At 38.3% G+C, this 26,552-nt stretch overlaps 1 protein-coding gene across 6 annotated transcripts in view; it reads left to right on the top strand.

Annotated features, from left to right (window-relative positions):
- Window positions 1–26,552, top strand: part of LOC149565255 (uncharacterized) — a 99,034-nt gene that overhangs the window by 10,920 nt on the left and 61,562 nt on the right. For 4 of the 6 annotated variants that reach the window (XM_089818802.1, XM_089818799.1, XM_089818803.1 and 1 more), the window contains one exon: window positions 8,164–8,846. In XM_089818802.1, coding sequence (XP_089674928.1) covers window positions 8,164–8,846 — 683 coding nt within the window. The remainder of the gene's footprint in view (window positions 1–8,163; window positions 8,847–26,552) is intronic. The other 2 variants (XM_089818800.1, XM_089818805.1) reach the window with 1 other exon arrangement.

Here is a 26,552-nt window from a genome sequence, read left to right as displayed (position 1 = left end):
AGGTCCACATAGGTCAGAGTGGATTAGCTCCAATATATTTTTGGTTTTGCTTGAACTGGTGTGGAATGATCCTTTGATGTTTTTCCCTAGAGCATATCCTTTGCATGTTCCACACTATGAGGAGTTTAGTTTAGGTAGTCCGGTCACCAATTTATCCATTGAATTTAAGGCTGAAAAGTGTATATGCCCTCATCTTTTGTGCTAGGTTTCATTTATGTCAGGAGATTCAAGAATGAGAGCTTGTTTAGATTCGGTAAGATAACCTTGCCTTATTCCTGTAGGTTTTGCTTTCTTAAATGTGGTGGATTTATGCCATGCCAAAACTCTCCCATTCATGAATGTGATTTTGTATCCATTATCTTCAAGAGCCGATATAGATATTAAGTTTCTTTTGATTTCAAGTACGTATAGTACAACCTTAGTTGAATTTCCATGCCTTATTCTAGTTTGATGGTACAGGTCCCTACACCTTTTACAGGATGTGCAGAATCATCTCCGATGGTCACTTTTTCATCAGTTTATTCTACCATAGTTTCCATATTTTCTCAAAATCCCGTAATATGTATGGATGATCCGCTATCAATTACCCATTTGCGTGATTTGTTTGATACTTGATTTGACCATGCTGAATAAAACAAAAATTTCTCAAATTCTTCTTGTGAGTTTGATTTTCCAACGTGGGCATAAGATTTTTGTTTCTTTGTCCTATCAGGACAGTTTACAGCATAGTGCCCATATTGGTCATGTCTAAAACATTGGACTTGTGAAGCATCTTTTCTATATTTTCCTTTCCCATGAAAATTCTTCTTTCTTTTGAAGTTCTTCTTCTTTCCTTTCTTCTTCGTATTTGTATTAAGAACTTGTATGTCTTCATCTAAGGATTTTTGTTTGATTCCCTTTGGTAACAGCCTAGCTTCTTCTTGCAGACGGTCAGATCTTAGTCGGTCTAGTTTAGGGAATTTTTATCTTGCACTAATGCCTTGTTTGAATGGTTCCCATGAACTTGGGAGGCCACTTAGTGCTGTTAGAGATAATTCCTTATTGTCTATTTCATATCCAACGTTAGACAATTGATCCCTTAATTCTATAATTCTCATAAAGTAGGCATTTATAGATTCACCTTTGTTCATGCTTATGTGATTCAGTTGTGTTTTTAGTGCAAGGTTTTTTTCGGTATAATTTACCTCAAATGTGTTTACTAAGGATTTGAGCATGAGGTATGCAGTTGTTTGTTTTGCTAGAATAGACACAATGTGATTCCTTATAGAATCCACTATTAATTTCATAGCTTTCTTATTGTTTTCAATCCATTGTGATTTTTCTGGCTCATTCTCAGGCTCAATACTTTTGTTTTTAACAAATGAGTCTACTTTGTTTTCATCTAATACCATTATGATTCGTAGCTTGCATGTTGTGAAGTTATTTGCTCCCTCAAGGCGATCCTCGAGTCTTATTGCACTTGTCATTTTGAAAGATGAATTCTCAAGTTTAACTTTAGGTTTGTTATAACTTGGCTTTGATACCATGTAAATAGTTAAACTTCTATTAGACTGTATGTCTTTTGTTTTATCAGTATATAGATAAGATGATCTGATATGTACCTTTTAATTCTGTAGGTATTGATTCAACAATAATTTGATTGCAATTATAATCTTTAATTCGAATACCTGATCTTCTTATACAAATGTTTGATCTCTTCTTATAAAGATTCTGATCTGATGCATGGTAATTGCTTGATATGATTCATCTATCTGTAGTTACGGAGAATGATCTGGTATGCAAGTAATATATCTGCTGTAGCACAAGTATTGTAATTTTATTCAATTTGAAGAAGTGATTCATATATTGATTTCAATGATTTTACTTTCTTTCATCGATCTGGGTTGCATTGTGATCGATTAAGAACTTTCAACTCCAAGAGGCATGATTTGTAATTGTTAGTATTCACTAACTAATCCGGTCCTTATGGACTTGATTAGTTAGTGAATACTATCTTTGTTATTAGCGATTAAGATGAATATAAACTTTTATGATGCCTGATATGAATATATCTATAGATGCAAGGAATTCACCCTAGTTAGATGATTGTACTGGTGCAAGATCAACGAAATGCTTTTCGGGTTTGCTATAATATGGACATTTATGTGAATGTATGAAACATACATTCACATACATGTATAGTTGCAGTCTTTAGTGATCTGATTGATGCTACTCATCAACACGCTGGCTATAGTTATTCTTCCAAAGCTTACTAAGTATATGTACTAGGATCAAGGACAATTGAAATTAGTAGAGATGTCAAGTTTGACAAAGATACTGCATACAAAACTTGTAAAGATATAGAAGAACCTAATGTTGATTCCAGTCCTGAAAATGATGAAAGTTCTATGATTGAGAGAGAGAGTGTGGTATAGAAGATAGTGGAACCACTACACCTAATCCTAAGGGTAACCCAAATTCACTCAATAAGAAAAGATCCTCATGGGCAAGAAAAATGTTTGAAGAAAACAACGTGGCCCTTGATGAAATGCTTAGAAAAACCAAGAGGACATGAAACCATTCATGTTATGTTACTCACCTAAATGAGTTCACTAAGTTAGAACCTTCTCATGTTGAAAAAGCTCTAAAATCCCAAGCTTGGAAAGATGTCATGATTGAGCAATATCAATCTATATTGAAAAACAATGTTTGGGATATTGTGCCAAGGCCCAAAGACAAATTAGCTGTCTCCTCAAGATGGTTATTCAAAATCAAATAGGCACCTGATAGTAGTATTGAAAAACACAGCCAAATTTGTGGCTAGAGGATTCTCACAAAAGGAAGGAATTTATTATGATGAAATATTTGCTCCTGTTGCCCGTTACACATCTGTCAGGGCCCTACTTGCAATAGCTGCATCCAAAGGTTGGAAGGTACATCGGATGGATGTAAAGACAACATTCCTTAATGGAGTCAATAATAAAGAAGTATACCTGGAACAACCAGAAGGGTTTGTTATCCATAACAAAGAGTCACACATGTATCTATTGTCTTAAACAAGTTCCCAGGGCATGGTATGAGAGAATAGATAGCTACCTTATCAAATTAGGGTACTCAAGAAATGAAGCAAATCTTGACATATACTTCAAGAAATCAGAGGAAGATATGTCAATGCTAGTTATCTATGTTGATGATCTTCTGATAACAGGCGAAGACCATCTTATTGTTAAATGTAAGGAAGACCTCATATTTGAATTCAAAATGAAAGATTTAGGTCTTCTACACTACTTCCTGGGATTAGAAGTAATACAAAAGAAATAATATATTTTCCTAAACCAAGGGAAGTATACCACTGACATATTGTGAACAGATTTGGCATGATGGACTGCAAACCACTCTCCACACCTATTGAGACAAATCTCCATAAACTCAAAATTGAGGTACATGAGTCTGAGGCCATTGATCTTACATATTATAGACAGATAATTGGATGATCATTAATGTACTTAGTAAACACCTGTTTTGATATTTGTTATGCCACAAATGCACTAAGTCAATCTATGTGCGAACCTAAGAAGATTCACCTCATGGTAGAAAACACATTTTAAGGTACTTGCGAGGCATTATTGGACTTGGTTTGAAATATGAAAAAGTTGAGTTATAGCTTCATGGATATTGTTGTTTAAAGAGTTACTATTGTGCACATTTGGTTGTTTATGAAAGGTGACGATCTTTCATTTTATGAGATGCTAGGTCTCTATTGTAAGGTGATGACCTTAACAATAGATTGACCTGTTATCATAGACTTCACTAAATTGTTGTCGCGAAATGTGCTGGTTAATATGATAACACAAGTATCATGATTGACTTCTATTGTTGTTCTGGAATGAGCCGGAAATCATGGTACTACTTGTGTGTTTTCTGAGTTCTTGATCCATTTGTATGCTGTTCTGGGCTGTGTCAGAATTCATAACAATAAAATCATGATAGACTACTTTTGTCCCAGATTGAGCCGGCGATCATGATTCTATATTGTCTTGAGATCAAGATCAACATCTAATAGATTGTACTCAGTTACTATCTCAGAGTGTGTCAGATATCAAAAATTGTGTTGATGAGCATTTGATTATTAGATTGATGAAATCTAGATCGTCAATTTTGTGAGAAAGCCATATCCTCTCTCGCTAAGAGGGAGTGTTGGATTTGTAGCATCTGCCGGATATCTTCTATCCAATCATTGCTTAGAAGGAACTTCAAATACTTTTCTCTCTCTCTCTCTCAATATATATATATATATATATATATATATATATACACGTGCGCGCGCGTGCTCACACACATAATTGTACACATATGTATATCTATAGAGAGTATCTTAATTGGCTATATATAAATATAAACTGATTCAATCTGATTTTCAATATGCAGCGATCACACTGCCATAACATCACAGTCTACAAATCATGAGTATGATGAAATATCCCTAACTGGATATTTGCTGATTTCTTTCCCAGATAACATTTAGAACGTAAAAACATAAAATCGTATCATAGATAAATCGGCAATGTAAACCATAGGAAATAATCCAACTGATAGTAATCTAATTGTTTCCTTAAAATTGATATTCAGAACTTAAACCATAGGCAGATGTACTATGAACAATAATAGATAAGCAATAGATCTTCCAATAGATATAAACCCGTCCTTTGAAAATGATGCTTAGGAATTTAAGCATATAACAATGCGCACAAACCAATAATATTAAACCCAACAAACTCTTTAACTTCTTAAAATATGACAATAGCACATACAATAACCAACACTACAAATCCAATCCTTAAATATAGATTAACAGTCAGATTGGAATACTACAATAAGAACCTGTAAGCGCATGTGAAACACCTAAACTGATGTCTCCCGGGACAATGGGTTTGTGTCCACTGTCTGCTAGCACGAGGGGCTACGTCCTCAAATTAGCTGAAAGTTGAAGCCTTCTGAAAACTCTCACAAGAGAGAAAATTGAACTGAATCATAAAATCAAGCATACCTAGCAATGAGCCTCTTTCCCCTTGTATTACACAAACTGACTCTTCGACTCCCCTCTAGCTTTCGTCCTATTCCCTTGTGACTCTTCAACTTCCCTCAGGCATTTCATCTTATTCCTCCTTGACATTTTGCCCTCTTTATAACATTAAATTGACCTTTTAATAATTTGAGTCTACATCTCATAGTCAATTTTAACATTATATAAAATAAGACTTCAATATTTCTAATGTCCCAAAAAGGGGACATTACATATGAATCCATGATTCTTGTTATCATGAGCCACTTTGTCATGCTATGTCACTGACTGAGATCAGAGATTAATATATTGCTAGATGCCGATCATGATCGGGTTCCTTGAAGCATGATAATATAAATTGCTAGACGCTGAATGTGGTTAGTATAATGGATCATAAACAATGATTAAGAATGATAAACCATAACTGATGGTTAAGGGTCTTCTCATATAGAGACATGACCCTACGGGCCTAGACGGCACGTAGAGTCATCTCTCTACACGAGACGCCACCATCCAATATCTATATATACAAAGTGGCATGATCGTTTGGAAAAACATCAATCAATACATGCTATTACCAGCGATCTGCTAACATATATTCACCTGCAATTAAAAGAAGAAAGCATCAGCATTATTCCTTGGAAGATTTAAATACAAGTAAGATATTAGGAATCATCTTGAACAATCTGAAGATAACCCTGCTGTGATAAATATCAGATTTAGAGCAGTCGAACTTCTCATCATCGGAATATAACTCACAGAATAAAGTTCTATCTCTGATCTCATTTTCCTTAACATCTTCCACCTCTGGAACTACAAATAAAGACACAAGTCCAAATGGAATTGCAAACACACAAGAAAAGATAACTCCATGATGATTTTCTACAATGCCAACCATAGCCTTATAAAGAGCTCCAAGAAGTTTTGTCGAAGGGTTACAAGTAGGCTGACATAACTAACTTATTGCTTTTATTTAATAACTAAATTAATTAATAAAAGGATCTGTAGGACATTAAAAAAAAATGAGACCACTTTAATCGATTAATTTAATTAAGTCACTTATTTTAAAATTAGGAACAGTGGAGGATGACACTAAATATTTGTAAGTCGTTGTAACTAACCCTAATTAGGGATTTGTAGAAATATCTTGGCCCTTGATTCAAATCCAATTTGGGCCTTTTATTGTATGTTGGTCGTCTATGAAAGCAGACCTTTCATGGTGTGTACTTCTCTAAGACTAGTTAAAGCTTATTGATTGGAGCAGAGCAATTTGAAGATGAATGATGAATTCCATGTTCATACCTTTTGTTGGTTGTTGATTGCAAGTCTGGTTAGTTTGGACTTATTTAGTACTTAGTTCAATTGTGGATGTTCATTTGGATTGTGCTAGTATTATGCATTCAAATGAATGTTTGTAATATTAAAATCCTTAATTACCTTTGGAGATTACATAATCTTTGTTTAGTTGTTTCATTTGGCTAAGCAAAGTTTGGTTACAAGAATTCACCCATCTAAGCATCATCCATCGACATCATTGTCCTTGGGAATAGCTAAGATTTTTTTAAAACCCTTCAATCCCTTTTGTTATTTATTTGAAGTCAAGTTAGTGTTTCAAGTTCTAGCCACTTTGAAAGAAGAATTGGTAAAGTGGAGGAAAATAACATGAGTCCCCATGCGATTACCAGCATATGACACCATTAAACTAAGTTGTGTCTAACAATAAGTTGCATGCTCACATTGTAAATTTTGGAATTGCTTCCTTTGATAACACAATTGCCATATTCTTTAGCATTTGGAGATTCCTTGTTCAAGAGAGGATATAATACATAGCATTTTATTCTACTTGTTAGAGTGGTCACAAAACTCACATCAACAAGACCCATTAGGCACTTTTGTCTAACAAACGTTTGGATTCCTGGGGTTTTTGATTAGAGTATTTTCAATAAGATGAAAATGGTAGACAGTGATAGATGGAGCAAAGTTCCATTCCAAATTGATCATGCGTATTGTTGAGCAAGAACAAAATAGATCTGCATATCTTTTCAATATCTAGAAGGCATGATAGATGATGAGATAAATCTTGTTTCTTGCAAGCCTCGGAAGGTTCCCAAGTAGGTACACATAAAAAGAACCACGATAACAGTGGTTACAACCTTGTGTAACATCCTGAATAGTTTTTGACCTTATATTTTGCTTGTTTGCCTAAGCTTTTGCTGACCTTTGGTGAAGAGTTATTGGAGCTTAGAATGTGAATTATTTATATGTTTAATGCTGCAGTGGTATGAAGTGATCAAAGAGACAGTATGCTCTATTACCTAAAGCTCTACAATTATACATATGGCCAATCATTCTTTTTTCTTCCCGTTGAAATTTGAATATAATTGTTTATGTTTTTGCCTTGTAGCTAGTACAAGTGCTCACTTCATTCCTTGCATTAGCCTTAATATTGTATAATTTGTTAATTTTAATATTAGAATGCTGTAATGGTTAGAAAATATACAACTTTATTATTGCGATTAATTTCGACAGATTAGTACCACTAGTGACTTGCATTCTCTCTTGGATAACACTAACGCATGTAAGGTGTACCTCTTATTTAATAAATTGAAAGAGCTGTCAACTCCATCATACTTAAAATATGTATTTCATTAAAACTTTCATTGGGTCAGTCTCTCAAGGAACAACAAAGAGAAATGCCACATGGCATTCTGTGGAGTATATGTAGGTCTTCATGCTGATTCTAATATAATTTTCTCCATGGTTTTATATTTTATAGAGGGAATTAACCAACATGTTTTTTGATTTTGTTGATGGCATTCTATGTTAACATATGGTATACTGAGTACGCCTCATTTTCCATCTGTGAGAGCAGTATTAAATAAAAATTTGCATTTTTGTTTTTTATTTGATACTATTGCACAAGTGAATTTTTTATTCTGACGTTTTATTGAGTTATTTGGTCTACCTCTCCATATTGTAGCTTCATATCTCTGTTGGTCTTTAATTTTGTAGTTATCTGTATTCTTTTTTAGTATCGTGTTTTTCAAAATTTTACTAGGCATGTGTGTACCCTTTTGTTTGAGAGAAAGAGAGATATCTCACTTGTTTACATGGATTTAAAGTGATAGAAGCTCAGAGGAAAGAAATGAGGAGACAATGGGAGCTACTTCTAGCCACCCACACACATATCTGACAGATTCTGGAGAAGCTGGACAAGCCGAACCTTTGCAAGATTTCTCAGCCGGGCAACTGCATGGTACAGAAAATGTTGGGGCAGAACATACATGGCCTTCAGAGAAGATGAATTCTGCTGATGATCAACACATTCATCTAGTTAACAATTATTATGAACTGGAGAAACAGAGACAAGAAGTGCTGCACCAACTTTATCAATTAAATGGTTGGAATCACCAGGTCACTAATGAGCAAGTTAATCCAAATATGCAATGGAGTGGGAGTGGGCAGTTGGATCAAGATGCTTACTACAAGTCATTATATCCTCCCATGCAAGCTTATTGCCATCCATATTCTCATTGCTGGTTAGATCAACCATTACCATGCATGGGACCTTGCAGCCAGTGTGCTACCTGCCCCTCTTTGGGTGCCGGCCTTGCAAATAAAAACCAACCATGTGGCCACTGTCAGCATAAAAATTCTATGCATTCTCCTTCAGGGAAAACCACAGTTGAACTCTCCAAGACTTCACTTGCAGCAGATGGACTAGCAAATACTATTTTGGAAGTTGTGAAAGAGGCAAGTTCAACGGTGAAGGCAGAGATGCCTAGAGGTGATGATAGATGCAAAGGCAAGTGATAATAACAATCTTGCATTATAAGTTATTATTATGTATACATTCATTTTTCTAGTGTTTAGCTCATTCTAGACGAAACATGAAGCTGTATTTAATTTGGAAGATTACTTTTTGGTTTCATTGATCTAGTAAAAGCAGAAAATGCAAGGTCATATATTTGTTACTTGATATGAGCACTTCTGAATCCATATATTTATCAATTGTATAAATCCTTTTTAAGTTACTAGCGAAACTTATTTTAAGGCCCTGAAGGAAAGACTGATGAAAAGCGCACTAATATGAAACAAAATTACAGTGCAAAAACTGATGTTTTGATTCACTAGACATGCTAGATAATGCGCATAGGAATGTTCATGTTTTTCTTGATTGGTTGATTTGAGGGAGTCAATGATCCCTCAGCCTGCTTGGAACACAATGGAAGCTCCAATCCCTGAGAAACACAGGGCCCAAGCCTGTGAGCACAGTGGTCCACCAGCAGAATGAAGCTCATTAGCTCACCAGCTTAGCAGAGGCTCTCGAGCCCAGGTGGCCGTTGTAACAGTACCACCCCAATATTTATGCATTATGCCTTTTATGACACACTAATGTCCCTGTTATGCCCAAGAATATATGGTTATAGCTCTAAGTTGACTATTTATTGTTTATGCTTCTAAAACCTGGCATCACAAGTAGTAAATCAGAACGCATTCATAAAATGTTTTGCATCCGCGTGTTAGCATTGTAATATGTCCTTTTCATGACAAAATAATGGAACAATTTGTAAGGTAGAAATTTGCAGAATTCGAAAGGGAAGCTCCTTTTTGAAGAGTTAGTGAAATGATAATTTCCTAAAAATGGGAAAATTAAAAATAAAACCTAAAAGTAGCAGGACTTTTGAGTATGCAGTACCAAAAATCTTAAAGGAAACCCTATCTTTTGTTCTCGGGGTAGTACACAAGGCTAACCAGTATTTTGAAACAAGATGAGGTTTTATGTTTGTTTGCCTAATGTGGATAGTGTTAACAATGAGCAAAGGTTCATGCTTTTCAGATGACACAGAAACTAAGATCTGTAATTTCAACATAAACATTGTATTGAAAAGAGACACTTAATAGATTACTTGAATCCAAGGGAGTGTTTGAAGCTACAATTACGAGCTTTGATGAAAACTTGAATACAAAGCTGTAGATATTACAAAAAGACTTTGAACAATAATCCTAGCAGCTAGTAGGCATAACAAATCCTATTGAAATTTGACGTATTAATAACACTTTTTTTATAAGCTATGTTACACGGGGCATCCCCTTTTTTGGCCCTCTAGGAAATGTCGCAGAAACACGTCCCCTGCCGTCCCCTCGTCACTGCCCCCAAAACGCTGTGGAAGATTTTAAAAACCAACGTAAGTCAGTGTTTTTCTTAAGACAGCAAAGTAGAAACAAAGCCAAGTGGGTTTTGACATTAACTAATGGTTTTAAGCTGGCACTAAGTTGAATCTATGTTTCATGCATGCATCAAAGTGTTGGAGTTGCAGGTTTATTTTGTGTCTCAGACAAGACATTTTCTGATTTCACAATAAATGTTCCCTTTAAAAGTTATATAAAACATAAAAAGCATGTAATACATTAAATTTTTTGAAAATCCATACTTACATATTTAAAAATTGGTATAGTACCATCCCCTGTTTTGGCCCTCTAGGAAACATCCTGGAAATGTGTCCCTTGCCGTGCACCCATCTCCGAAATGCCGTGGAACATAGTTAATGAGATTTCTGCAAACTTTTTTGAATGTGATTTATTGAATATTGCAGCTTCGACGCTAAAATAGGTTGCTTGTACAAAAAGTAATATTTAAATACAACCTTGTCCTTAAATATATCATCTGAAATAAAAAATTTAAAGAATAGGTTTTTGTCAAGAATATAAAGTATGTAGGATTAGATCTTTTAGGAGGTCCAGTAAAATTAGGACTTCTTAAATAGATCATCTCAAAAGCTGAGACAAAAATAAATATAAACAAGAAGAGTAGTAATCAAAACATTGAGAGCTAAAAATAACTAGCGTGGAACCCACCCAATGGAGCAGCAGTATCCCCTGTATCCTATGCTGTCTGGAATCTGTCAATGAAACTCTGTACTTGTGATCTTTCAGGTTGTTGCTTTGAATCCATCTGAATCACCTGCACATTGAAGGTAAGGTTGCTCTGTGTGACCAATGTGTCAATTAATTTTATCTCTCATCTGCACCCTAAATATATCCAGAAATAGTGAACAACTTGTCTGTCTTCATCATGCCGACCTGTCAAGTCTAACCTTCACCAGCTTTTGAAATTAAGACTGTACCTCATCATGCTCAATCTGTATACCCTCTTTGTTGGCGAACATATGTTGAAAGAGGTGTCCCCCAGGAAGTTGCATGGTATCTAACATTACCCAAGCTTTTTTGATGCCCTAATATGTTGACAACCTCTCATAGAAGGTGAGTAAAAATTATTTACAGCTGTCACCAAGTGAATGTTTATTACTCTTTGATGGTTGACGCTGCACCTATCTCAACCATTGATTTTGAAGTGTACAAGAATAAGAGTGGGACTCAATATCTCTAGCGATACCTCATAAGTGGACATCCTTCTCATCATGTCACACTCTACTCATGAAATATCTTCTCTCACTATTCTTGCTTTGGCTAACACAGTATATAGCCTATTCCCAATATTGTGCAGTAACTGCCACTTGGGAGGATTGGTTTTCTCCATGACCAATTGATGATGAAAAACTCTATTTAATCAGGATTGTTACATCAGCTTTTTGGGCTCAGACTCTCATATGATAGATGAGGTTACTGATAAATTGATCTTATAAAACAGCACAATCTTCCTCATTCAGATTACCTCAGATTTAACATACTTAGATGTTTCTTTTTCCACTGTTGTCTTCTAGAGGAATTTCTCACAAGAGAGGAGATTAACAATGGCCCCAATTAATCTGAGAAAATGAATAACAGGAATGGGAGATACAATTTCAAGTGTAAGATGGGGAATGTATAGGGTATCTTGGACATGAACGTTGAGGTAATGTCCATAAGCATGGGATGTGAAGAATGTTGAATATGTGACAAAGATTGGAACCTAGAAAGAGGAGTAGTGGGTGGATATGTAGGATAAGAAATAGTAGAAATAGGTGACTGTTGATGTGAGTTTTATTCGACTACAACATACAAAATCAAATGTTGTCGGGTTATCAGGTAGTTAGAGGATTGGCACATTCGAGGGAGTTACATGGTCGCGACGGTTCGCCTTGCGATCCCTCAGACACTATATGTATGTATTATTTCCTTTAATGGGGACATGTTGGTATGAAATACAATTGTGTATGGTAATCAATCAATGAATATATTATTACTATTCTCTTCTTTCCATTTTGTGTTAAGTACTTTTCCTTTTGTATGCAATTAGTCTTTGTTACCCCATGGGGGTAAACATTTGGCGCCGTTGTTGTTTTCGAATCTAGGGAAAGTGGCGTGACCAATGGCACACCACAAATAGAGTAAATGGGAATACCTCTTGAGGAGAACATGAGAATTAACGAAAATAGAATCCCTGAATTGTTCAAAGGGGGGCACGAACTGATGGAAAACCTCCACTTTCTGTTCTGGACGAGTATTGAAATCTTTGTAAGGAGAGAAGTTGTATGTGACGGGGTTCCAGAGGACACTCTCTGTGACTCGCAGAATGTGAGCCTTATTGTCAACCGATTGTTGCATTAGTTCCCTTGACTGTTTGCACAAGCCTTTTTGTCATCGAGATGACAATGAGAGGAAATCGAGCAAGAGCAACAAAGGCAACAGACCTTTTGAAACTTCTGGGAATGCAACCATCCAGAATCGGAAGGGCGTAATGAAAACAATTGAAGGTCACACCCATGAGCCCTAGGCCATGGGAATGTGAGTAGAGTGTGAGTGGAAAAGAACACTAACCTCTGTAATGGTTGCATAGAGGACAATGATGATGTATGAAGACTCTACATAAATAAAAGTGTTCTTGCTAATTATGATGTTTTTTGAGTATTAATGCCAAATTAGTTGAACAAAAATGAAAATAGAAATGGACAAAATAATGGTGATATTCACGCCACACAACAAACTTTGATCCTTGCACAACAAGTTGGGCAACGACAAAAGCTCAGGCAACTTGTTGATTGGTACGACGGTGGGGTCACGGAGGGTGATGTCGGTGCTGAGGGAGGTGCATTGAATGGAGAGTAGGGTTTGCCCAGCCATCTGCTACTGAGAAGTACCGAGGACTTATTCGAATAGATGCGACAATGTTTGAATCTGGTTTAGGAGACGAGGGAGGAGTTTCTAAACTTGCATGCACCATGGGTGGGGAACCTAGATAGAAGTAAAAAACGTGGCTCAAGGTGTTGAAGGAGCATGAGTGCACGATGATTACTTTGTCTTGGATACACCGTTCGAGTGAGTACAGTTCGATAGTCGACCACACCTCTTCTCAAAAGTTATCACACTGCAGTGCACACATGCACAAGTTCACATGTAGACACAAACTTTGCATGGGGCACAACAACAACAATTGTTATAGACGATACCACCCTTAACAACATAGTGGACACCAATTATGGTAGGGCCGAAACAAAAACTACCCAAGTTTACTGGTGACAGGAAGGAAGATCCTGTTAGACATTGCCGTACATGCGAAACTATTTGGGCAACAAATGGGGTTATCGATAAAGACGAATGGGTTCAACAGTGTCATGCAAACCTACATGGTGTTGCCATTGACTGGTATTTAGACATCGACAAAACGAAAATAGGTTCATGGGATGATCTTAGGAAAAGATTCCAAGTAGAATTTAATGTTTCGGGACGATAATGAGATCGTCACAAAGATCTACATTGCTAAACAAGGGAAGAAGGAAACTGTCTGAGCATACGATAGAAGGTTAAAGGAATTGCTCGAGATGATGGAAACCCAACCACTAGATGAAATAAAGAAGAGATGGTTTGTCGATAGATTAAATGCATCTCTGAGAAGAAAAATGAGAATGTACCGCTGACATCGTACAATGATGTGTATAATAGAGCTATGATTTTGGAAAGTGAAAGTAAAACATTAAAGAAGAAGAAGAAAAGCAAGTCATCATTTGAGAGTGATGAATCTTTAGACAAGGATAGTAGCAACGATGATGAATCTAATAAAAAGGTACAAGCATTACAAAAGGATATGGAAAACATGATGCTAGAGTTCAAAACGATGAAAGGAGGCGTAGGGCGGAATGACGAAGGAGAAATGTGATGCACAAAGTGCAAAAAAAGTGGGCACACAAAAGGAGCGTGTCCTAAAAAGTCATTATGTGACATCTGCTAGGTGATGGGCCATTCCACCAAGGACTGCTCGTATAACTTAAAAACGAGAGGGCCACAAGTGCTTTTCATCCATGAACACAACCATCTACCTCCGGGGAAGCCACTGCCAACCACCAAACAAACGTGTCATCAGGTGGGTTTCGAAATAACCGGCTAAGAGGAAGAGGAGGTAATGAGAACAAAAGCCAAATGCAATATGATTCGAAGGGCTGACTGATGATTCAGTGTCGAGTGTGTAGCTAGTGGGGTCACTTCACCTGAGATTGCGAGAAAAAATGACACACCATAGAAATTGTGTCAATGGTGTGGTCTCGGAGATCATGAAGAAGCCAATTGCTCAAAGCCTTGGGTGAACCTCCCCAACATTGAAGACGAAGAAGTACTGGTAGTCACTCGTAATCAGGTGAAACAAGCCATGTACCCTGATCCCCATACAGAGAAGTAGAGAATACGGGAGGCGAAGGAGGAAATAGAGAAGCCAATGAAAGTGAAGGGGGATTCACCTGTAGCTACAAGTACCTCCGGAAGAACGGAGGCTGAGAATAACATACTAGGGTGGATATTGCAAATGGAGGTTCCAATTAAAAGACAAGACCTCCTTCACACCTTACCCCAATTGAAGATGACATTACTAAACACTTGCACCGTACAATCAAGTACCAACACCACACAACAACCAACCATTTCGGGAGGATCAGCGGTAGACCCTATTCTACTTGTGTTGAACAATGGACGTTACCTCGCGGTCATTGAGATGGGTATCCTTGGGACAATCCTCATCGATACCATAGTTGATGGTGGGTTAGGGGTAAATGTGCTTCTGGAGTAGACGTGGAAGAAACTTGGGAAGCCTACCTTGTGGCCCCCCACCTTCACCATACTCGGTGTAGATCAACATGGCATCAAACCTCTAGGAACATTGATGGCTCAACCAGTCATCATTGGAACCCAACCATTTCTGCTAGATTTCATGACTGCATTAAAAAAGAAGGGGTATAATGCCATTCTCGGAAGGGGATGGCTAGTAGTAGTAAGGGCAAACCACAATTGGAAGAAAAACACGCTTTCATTGGAGATCAGCGGAAGGAAATTCGTTAGTGACCTTCGTACACAAATGGTGAGTGAGGAGATGGGTTCGAAATTTGATTCCAACGGAGAGTCTGGTGGAAGGGATGAGGGAAGAGATGAGATGGAGCCTAATGATGAAGGCGTGCTGGAACCTGAAAGATATTTGGAAGATTACTTGGATTCCTTGAACAGACTCTTCCATTGGCAAATGGAAGATTATGAGTTATTCATGAGTTGCAATATGCTAGAAGTGGAAGGACGAGATGAAGAAGAGGAGGTGTTTTTGCTGGAGTTCAAGGAGTACAAAGAAGGAGAAGCTTGGGTGAATGAAAGTCTTGCTCACAACTTTGACGTAGGGAAACCAATCAAGTACGAAGAGCCATTGGTATGGGTCACGAATCTCACGGATGAAGAGAGTCTGCGCAACATATTGGTTGGGGATGATTGTGATCTTGTGTTAGAGACCTCAGCATTAAAAATCTTCATGGAGTACAAAGATGTGTTTGCCTGGAGTTACAAGAACATGAAGGGTATACCACCAGAGTTGTGCGTAGACCGTATACCCCTAGTGCCTGGCGCTATACCTGTGCAGAAGAGACCGTATAGGATGAACAAGAATTATGCAGCTAGGGTTGATTAAGAGATCCAACGCATGCTAGAGGCATGAATCATATTTCGAGTTGAGACAAGTGAATGAGTCTTGTCCATTGTGATATCATTGAAAAAGGAGGCAAACCAGATTAGGATCTGTGTTGATTTCCACTACTTGAATGCTGTCACTATAAAAGCCCCCTTCCCTATTCAGTTCACATATACAATACTTGAAGAAGTTGTTGGACACAAAATGTAGTCATTTATGGACGGGTTCTTTGGTAATAACCAGATATCAATCATGGATGAGGATAAGTTGGAGACCACTTTCGTGGTAGAAGATGATGTCTATACATATAAACGGATGCCCTTCGGTTTGTGCAATGTGCCAACAACCTTCCAAAGAATAATTCTTCATATCTTTGATAAAATGTTCGTAGGAAACTTTTGCACATTCTTGGATGATTGGTCTATCTTCAGTGGACAAGACGCATTTGGCAGCATTCGAGGAATGCATGGAAAGATGTCGTCGGGCCATGCTGGCATTGAACCCGAAGAAATGTAGATTCATGGTACCCCAGGGTAAGCTGTTGGGGCACATTGTGTGTAAGATAGGACTCAAAACTGATCCAGACAAGATACGCGTGATAGTGGAGATGGAAGTGCCGATTGATGTCAGTGGAGTCAAATCATTCTTAGGACACATTGGATATTACAAGAGGTTCATAAAGAACTTTGCTCAAGTTTCATGCCCCCTCGTTAGGCTGACAAGAAAAGGGGAACCCTATGTTTGGGGTAAGGAGCAAGAAACCTCCTTTAAGGAATTGAAGACGAGATCACTAGGGGCACCAATTTTGGCATACTCGAAGTGGGATAAAGAGTTTCACGTGCACGTGGACACGTCTAACTTTGCAATTGGCGCAACACTTGCGCAAATGGGTGATCATGGCTTGGATCATCCTATCTACTTTGCTAGTAGATTGTTGTCAAAGGCGGAGAAGAACTACAACACAATAGAGCAGGAGGCTCTAGGAATGGTGTATGCTGTATAAAAGTTCAGACATTATCTGTTGGCAACGCCATTCACATTCTACATAGACTGTCGGGCATTGATGCACTTGGTAAACAAACCCATTATTCAGGGGAGGGTGAGTAGATGGTTGTTGCTACTCCAGGAGTTTACATTCACCATTGTGGTGCGATCGGGGAAGAGCCACGTTATATCCGATTAACTATCTCCGATAAAGTCGGGGGAGCCATTGAAAGGAGTCAATGATGGCTTCCCAGAGGCACATTTATTTTGTATAGCCATCCTTCGGGAGTGGTAAAAACCATTGACGAATATCTATCCACTTCATAATTCCCTATGGAGATGCCACTAGGCGAACGATAGAAGTTGGTATTAAAGAGTAGAATGTTTTCCTTGATTAATGGTTTGTTGTATAAAATGGGGCCATACCAAGTATTGAAAAGATGAGTTATGGAGAAGGAAGTACAAAGTGTCCTTTGGGAAGCCCACGAAAGCTCGACAAGAGGGCATATGGGACGAGCATAGGTGCATTGGGCAATCCATATTCCAGTGTTTTCCATCCAAATTTTTGAGTAGGTACTGCGAATCATGATTGAATAATATGACAAGTATAGTTGGAGAAGTTCATTCGAATACAAAAAACACCTTATCACTGTCTCCTTCAAAACTTACAATTTGACCAATTTTTTTGGTATTCCAGGACAAAGAGGTTGTAAGGTGGTAATAGAAAACCACAAGCTTCCATAGGACCGAAAGGTATATTGGGTTAAGCTGGTTGGTTGAGAACTCACAACCGATGAATTTGATTCTATTATAAAAGGCACAAGGAATCGCGAGATGAGATGTTAGTTTGTCTTAAGAAGGGCCTTGGCGTTGTATCTCGAACGTCATGAAAAGTTGGCTAAGGAGAGCATGTAGGGCTTTAGATATTGCTCTATCGTAGATTATTTTTATGAACATAATCATGAACGGGAGTGGTACATGATTGGGCAACCCCCCTGGCAGATTGAATGGAGGAGTTTATGATGTAGTACCGCACTTTTTACATGCCCCACCATACTATCAGATTATTTTTGGAGGCTGCACTTCACCAAGTTCCTGTTGATGTGCTAGAGGTACTGTCGAAAGGCAAGTTGGCACAGGGAGAGCCTCCAATACTTTTTTGGCGACACTTAGACACAGCTGGCACAATGGTTGGCCAGAAGAGGGTGATGTAGGAGCTGGGTGCCTTTGGTGACACTGATTGCAGCCGGGAGGATACCGCAGAGAGTGATGGGACTACTTCTAAGAGAGACAACACTCTGACTGAGGATGAGGACGACGAGACCGATGCAGTGTCCACCTAGGTCACTCTTTGCACCTTTGTTACCTACTTCGGTACACTTGGTACCCACCACTTCCAATCCTTCTATCCTACCATTCGGCTAGATGAGAGCACCTATTGTTATGACACCACCCCTGGAGATGACCAAGACCGAAGTAGTGGTGACTGAGTAGGCGACAGAGGAGAGGGAGGTAGTCTTCCCAGGGATGATGGGAACAAAGATTTTAGAATTGCCATCCCAGGTAGCCGCCCCTGAGGAGAGTCAGATAGTAGAAGTTGCCCAGGATTAGACTAGCTTAGATGTGACTCTAATTCCAGCTGAAGGCGTGATGGAGATGCACTAGGATACAGAGGCAGATGAGAACAGATCACCAGAGCCTCATATCAGACTAGAGGTGATTGACACAGAGGTTGTCGTCACCATTGCTTCCACCTTGATTGTTGACCCAGTGAGCATGACACAGTCAGCACAACGAGAGGAAGAGGATGTTTAGGTGATGTACCGTGCTAGTATGTTCTTGCGACAACAATTTCAATTCACTCCTTCAGACGTCGGTACCTCCATTCACTCCCCTAGACGGGAAGAGGTTTTGGCTAGAGTACCAACCATCACAACACCACAAGAGAGGGGGATTCCACCGTTCGAGGATGTGCCAAGAGATGAGGGGGTTGCACCAGAGGTGGAAGCTGCTGCCACAAGAGGAATGGAGATAGATACAATCCCATAGGTTCAGGAGGACGACGAGGATGAGGACAGGATAGACTATGGGTCGGACATAGAGAGAACAATGATGTACATTAAGTCTCTACAGGATGTGTTTGAGGAAGGTTGGGTACTTGGACATGATGCCATGACCAAAACAAAGGAATTGTAGTTGATTCGAGCCTACATACAGAGAAGTTGCCCCAAACGTTTCAGCTCTTGCTCTGAGACAAGAGGGTGGCTAGTGGTGGATACGCCAGAGATGATGGCAGACTGGGCTACAAAACCTAAGTTGGGACTGAGCAACAACACCATGAAGAAGCTTGCACATGAGGTAGTAGCGACGTATAAAGATGCCTACTATGCTCAACGGTGTGCTTAGGCAAACAGAGTTGCAACTGAGAGGTGGAGGCGAAGGCTTGGGAGGAGCTAGCCAATAGGTAGCTTGGGCAACAGAGTGAGCAACGCTCTTGCAAGACAAGGAAAAGGCTGAAAAGGAGTTAGCGGAGGCCAAAGTAGCTTGTGCACAGAAGGGAGCACATGCCATGAAGGCAACACTTTTACTGAAGGATGTTGTGGAAGTCAACACGAGGACGCAGAAGGATTTGCGCATTTGCACGGATCAGATCTACAAGTTGCGTCAGTTGCTGGACACTCCAGGGAGGCCACCTCCCCCTTAGTTTGTGTTTTTGATGTATTTAGCTAGTCTCCTATTTTGTAATTTGTAAGTCGTTAGGAGACGACTTTTCTTTTAGGGGGATGATGTTGTCGGGTTTTTGGGTAGTTAGACGGTTGGCACATTCAAGGGAGTTACACGATCATGACGGTTCGCCTCGCGACCCCTCATACACTATATGTATGCATTATTTCCTTTAATGGGGACACGTGTTGGAAACATGAATTTTGATGATATTCTTATGGGGGAGTATTGTAGAAACATGATTAGATCATTATCATGATGATATGTTACATTCATGACTGTGTTTGTCATTGATGTCAACATAGTAGTTTTCTATGGTATCTGACAAAAGAACAACGTTAAAGATCAAGTTGGTACGGACAGATCATTGAGTATTTTCACTAGTGAGGTTAATGGGAGATACTATTAAGTGTCCAGCATATGCAGCTAATCTCGAGAGCAAAATATATTAAGTTTGGAAGAAGTTATGCAAGTTTTGGTGACGACTGTTTTGAGATAGAGTTTACAAAAGCATGCTTTGGTAAAATTGTTATATCTCTTAGTAGGGTTGTTATTTTGAGAATCGAGGTTAAAGGCGTGTAGAAGAAATATTGTATATGACGTGGATGAGCATGCTCATCATAACATTATACGTGCAGAAAGATATTCAAGTTACAAGGAGACAGATTGATGTTATCGCTAAAGTATAACGTGTTCTTAATGAGGTCCTATAATAATTAATTGAGGTGTAATAGTTGACTTAGGGAATTGTTTTATGGATTCGGTATAAAGGAAGGACATTTTCCTTTGTTATGTATGGACGATTGCATGAAGCACGAAGAGCAGAATAGAAGAGAAACAAGTTAATTGCGAAGATAAGCAGAGCAGAGCGAAGTTGGAGAAAACTTCGTTGCCAAGGTTTTATTTAGAGATCTGAGGTTTGATATTTGGATCTGAGGTTCGTGACTTGGTCTACAAGGTCTGACAGTGATTGGTCTGGTTGACAGGACAGAGGAAAGAGGATAAAGCACAGTACGAACAATTATTCTGCAACGAATAGTGGAGAGATCAGTTGGACAGTGAAGTTCAATGGTCTTGCCCCAGAAGCTGTTTGGACAGTGGGTCCTTCTGCATTCCACAACTCCTAATAGGGTTGGAATCCCTAATAGGGATTCAAAGTCTCCTAACATGGACTCATATCTACTGAATGTGTTTATAGACTCCTAACAGGGTCCATCCTCTAACAAGGAATACATATATCAATATATCTTTGTGGGCATCATTCCCACAGGGGTTTTCCCTCTGAGCAAGGGTTTCCCTAGTTAACAAATCTAGTGTAATTATGTATGTGCATCTTGTTATGGTTGCTGTTTACTTTGGTTGCATGGTTAAGATTAATTAAGGTTGATAAATGTTTTAATTGGATAACTGATATACCCCCCCCCTCAGTTATCTTGGTGGACTATTATTTCTAACAACATGTTGGTATGGAATACAATTGTGTACGATAATCAATCAATGAATATAATATTACTGTTCTCTCTTTCCTTTCTGTGTTAAGTACTTTTCCTTTTGTATGTAATTAGTCTATGTTACCCCACGGGGGTAAACATCAAATACCCAATGTTTCAAAATAAAACATGAACTACTCAATCCTCTCTTGCTATAAGGTCATCTCTCATGCTAATCTTGCAAAGTAAAATCATGAAATGACTTCAAGGTTCCTTCTTAATTGTGGACTTCACTCAGTTTTATGATGTGACATGCTTGTTATCACAAAGGGACTTACACTATTCATTCAATGGATATCAACTCTTTCTCTTATAGATTTGGCTCTACAATGTGCAATGAAAATATAGTTTTGATCTTCAAACCTTTCCACTTCAACTCAAAATTAAATAGGCTAACTTCTAGTCCTAACTATGAATGTAAGGAATCATGGATGACTTGGACTCCACTAGATGTAATCTTGCCAGTGGCTCTACCCACCTAGTGCAAGATTCTAAGGAACAATTTTAAATCAATATCTCCTCTCCAATCCCCTCAAATGGATGCAAACTATAGATTCAACATCAATTGAAGTTAAGTGCATTCAATCATAGGCTTGCCATACAAGGCACTTCTACCATTAGCAAGAGGCTAGTGGCGTGGATTTGTTTGAGTCAAGCAAATAGACATCCACGATGTTTTCCATTCAACTAAGCTACTTCAACATAAAAAGAAATCTACTCCAAGTGAAAGATTGAGGAAACTATGCAACACTTCAAAGCAATATTCAGTAATCCACCACGAGAGACCAAAAATGAATTATCAATTACTTTGACAAGCATTATAGCAACAACTTCATTAAGTCTCTCCCTTAGCTGACCTACTCTAATCTTCTAGCTCTCTACTGCCTCTAATATCTTAAGCTAACGAATTACAAATGAGAAGGCCTTTTATAGTAGTTTTGTTACAACGAAGGGCCAAGATCGACCCAAGATCAAGGGCGATGATTTAATCCTAGAAATCTTGATTAGGGTTTGCCAAACTTATAGCCAATTTCATGAGGCCACCAATTCATGGGTCAATAAGAAAATTATAATGATTTCAATAGCCAAAGAAAAAATAGGACACTTGGCTTGTTGTGATTGTCTGTGCTTGAAATTGGAATTTTCTTATTGGAGGAGACAACCAATTCCCACCTCATCATCCTTGTCTTGTAGATCTATTTAACCATTTGATGAAGAGAAAATATTTCCTGATACTTAACATTTTTAACTTTGATTAACTCTTCCAAAACTATCAATTCTTCTTGAGGATGACTGTAATAACCTCTATGACTTCATCTTTCGAGTTTTCTCCATCCTTTGAAATCCTTCCTCGTGGCCTGACTTTAAAATGATTGTACTTGATTGCAATTGGGGAATTGATAAGGTTATATTTGATTAAAAAAAATGCCCTTGATGTCAAGCCATTGATGCTTGTAAACAAAGCTTTTACGCAACAAAGAAGGGAAGAGTAGGCAGATTCAATAAGAAGAAATTGATGAGAAGAGTGCATATTTTTCAAGAAGGTTATTTCAGACTACTTGTTGTGTAAGATATTAAATTAGTGAAACAAAGGAATTGGGGATTATGGAATCGAGAACATATTCCTATTGGTCATATATGAGATGAGGGTACAAGTCACTAGTTAGTAGCATATCAGTGATATCAACGATTAAAAATCAAACCATGATCAATAATCAATACTGTCAATAGCAGATATAGATATACCTCTGCATTAATAAATAGACATAGACAATCACTTGTGAGAAATTCTTCAGCCAACTAGGAGAATCCATCACAGAGACGGCAAGTGAGAATACGATAATATACGAGATATGTTGAGGGGCAGTTTAAACAATTGAATATAAGGTAGCAGCAAACAAGATGAAGTCATCAGCAATTAAGAAAGTTATAAAATATATAGCAGCGATGAAAGCGTTGGAGATAAAGACCAGATGGAGATTAACTAATACATGGAAACATTAAAACGTAGCAAAAAATAGGGTTAGATTTATCAGTGATTAAAGTTTTAAAAAGATATGATTCAATTAAAAAAGAAGCAGCACATTAGTATTTACGAAAGAAAGTCTCTCCTCATAAATCGACATCAGGAAATACTATGAATTCGATTACTTTAAAAAGTTAATAATTTTTTTAAAGAGCTGACAATATTAAGATTTATGGATATAGATAAAAAAAAATATTAGTAAAAGGAATCCAACTGATGTCTCTTTTGGGCAAGAGACATGACCTTTGTCATCAATTGTAAAATATAAGTATAGATTGAATTCTTGAAAAAGAAATAAGTCAGCAGAGTGAAGTGAGTTAAGAAGATAAAAAGGGAAATATATATATTTAGATTTTTTAATCTGATATATATGTATGTATGTATCAGATGCATGAGATAAGTGTGAAGAGTGAAAAGAGAAGGAATATTAGTTGAAGATTGGCTGGCTTTAGATTAAAGAATACAGCATATCCATCAGTTGGAATCTCAGATTTATATTCATAATTGAAGTAGGCGCTTTGTTTCAAGGTTGGCCCTTTCAGATAGTGAGAGTTGCAGCTCCCAGTGAGTTAGTGCTCATAAAATTAGGGGTTGGAGCCTCTAGTAGGTTGGTGCTTACTAAATATTGTAAAGAACAAGTTTATATTAAAGCATTTATTTTCCGTGGTTTACGTAGCCATTGTGTCATAATGTTCATGTGCATTTTTTTATATTTCAGTTATTGAAGCTAGTTGCTTGGATACAAGTTTTAAAAAATTGTTATTATACTGACTCACCCCCGTCCCCTCCCAGTTTAATCGTGTTCTCTTCAGTCTTCATGTCCGCCTCGATCTCCATCCACACTTGCATTTTAATTGTCTTGATATTGAACTTTCCTTCTCATTTCCAACCTTGAGCTTGATCATCTCCTTGTAGCTTGAAGTTTTGAGGCCTCGAAACATTATCTTGCCCTCTACCTTCTCCTCCTTGAATGGACCTTGCAAAACATAGGAGAAAAACATTAAGTTTACCAAAGCTGATAAGAAAACATGAAGGAAAATTTGAAGTTTGCATGAAATTACATTGCATTAACATCAATAAGGAGGCAAAGTGGATTTCCTCAAGTTTAAGATCTATCTCTGTTAGTTTTCAGGATCTGCTGCAAATGTATTAACACTACCATGATATTTGGTATGTATTTTCCAAATGATAGCAATATATTATTTGTATTGAGAATAAGCTGTGAAGAGACATGTCCCATGCCCTTCATGGGACATGAGTTCAGACAATTGTCCTAAAACTTGAACACTCTGAGGAACTTTCCTCTTCCTACAAGAGCTTTTAACATAGGCATCTTTAATAGCTTCGACACTTCCTTGATGACATCTAGGAAAGGAATTATAACAGTCATTTGCTTTAATTGATTCAAAAGCTCAGCAGCAACTGCATTCTCAGCTCTAAGGTATAGCTTGAGTAAGCCTGAGGGAAAGGAGGAAACGTGGTTGCAGGATCCTGCACTAGTGTGGGAGGAACTTCAACCTTGTCTTCCACATTTAAATTCTCATCAGCAGTCACTTCAGTTATAACTGGTTGGGCTGTGGAAGGTAGGGTAACTCCTGATCTTAAATGGATATCATGTACCTTTATGGCATAGGTAGGCTGCTGATTCATATCAGATCAATAAACTTGCTGTTGTGCCTGCTTGTTGTTTGGGTTAGGGGTAGGCTGAGTTGGCAATTGGGCTTGCTTAGAAGGACTGGCATTGGTTACAGGAGGTGGAGGCATTATAGCCTGCTGTTGGGGTTGCTGCAGGGCAATGTATTGCTGGTTAGGCCTCCATTGATGTGACTGTTGCCAGTTACCTTGTGGAGGCTTCCATTGGTTAGGTGGGTGTTGCCATTTTTGCTATAGTTGCTGCCAATTCTGCTATGGCCGTTGCCATTGGTTAGGAGGAGGTTGTTGCTAGTTACTAAAAGGAGGTTGTTGCCATTTCTGCTGGTTATTCCATTGGTTCAGAGGTTGGTTATTCCAGTTCTGCTGGATTTGATTTTGCCATTGATTATTATAAGAACGAGAATTTTGCAAAGGGCCATGGGGCATACCTTGTTTCTGGTCCCAAGGCCTGCATTGAGCAATGAAAAACACCTTATCTCCATCAATAGCTTTAAACTCCGTAGGTAAAGGCTTTGTCTCCAGATTGGCAATTGGGCTTGCTTAGAAGGACTGGCATTGGTTGCAGGAGCTGGAGGCATTATAGCTTGCTGTTGGGGTTGCTGCAGGGCGCTGTACTACTGGTTAGGCCTCCATTGAGGTGACTGTTACCAGTTACCTAGTGGAGGCTTCCATTGGTTAGGTGGGTGTTGCCATTTTTGCTATGGTTGCTGCCAATTCTGCTGTGGCTGTTGCCATTGGTTAGGATGAGGTTGTTGCTAGTTATTAAAAGGAGGCTGTTGTCAATTTTTCTGGTTATTCGATTGGTTATTCCAGTTCTGTTGGTTTTGATTTTGCCATTGATTATTATAAGAACCAGAATTTTGCGAAGGGTCTTGAGGCATACCTTGTCTCTGGGCACAAGGCATGCATTGAGCAACGAAAAACACCTCATCTCCATCAATAGCTGAAAACTCTGTAGGTAAAGGCATTGTCTCCAGATTGGCAAGTGCCTTGCATTGACAATTTCTTTTCTTCTACCTGCAATGTGAGCAGAATTCAGCCATCATAGCTTTAGCTTCATCATGCTTCCTTTTAGCTTGCATGGTGTCCAATTGAGTAGTGCCGTTGTTGATGATGTCCTGCTTGAGGTCATATAAGAGATAAGAAATCTCTACTTTGGATACCCCCAAACCTTATGATTTGCTGGGTGGAGGCCGAAAGTCTCTTCCTTTCTTTACAGCTGCCCTTGAGTAATCGAGGCAAATCTTTTGGATATCTTGCCAATTACTCTGAGTGATATCACCGCCTACCATAAGGTCCAAGGCCTCAATACAAGCATCATTAACACCTTTTAAGAAAAGAGGTTTTTGAGACTCTTCGCTCAGTTGATGTTGGGTATCCTTCTACAAATTGAACAAGAACCTTGAGACGTAATCGTTTGTGACATCTTAAAATCATCCCCATTCATATCAATTCCCCTACAATATTCTTTATACTTTGTTAGGAACAAATTCTTCATCTCATTCCAATCTTCTCTGGCATTGGCACCAAATCCCATAAACCATCTTAAGGCTGCTTCTTTCAGAGTAGAGGGAAACAACTTTTGCCTATGAGCATCAGTTGTATAATCATAACTCCTATAGAGGTTATGAAACTTAAAGAGAAATGTTTCAGGATCTTTAGTGATCAGGCCATAGAACTTTGGAAGTACAGAGGGAGGAATATTCTTCAAATCATTGTTGTCATTTAGGTCAGGACTAGGAAAGGGAAAAGTAGGTT

This window comes from Cupressus sempervirens, chromosome 3 (assembly GCF_028749045.1).
Source record: "Cupressus sempervirens isolate cs-2001-9-10 chromosome 3, ASM2874904v1, whole genome shotgun sequence".
NCBI lineage: Eukaryota > Viridiplantae > Streptophyta > Pinopsida > Cupressales > Cupressaceae > Cupressus > Cupressus sempervirens.
This window is presented reverse-complemented; position numbering and strand designations above follow the sequence as displayed.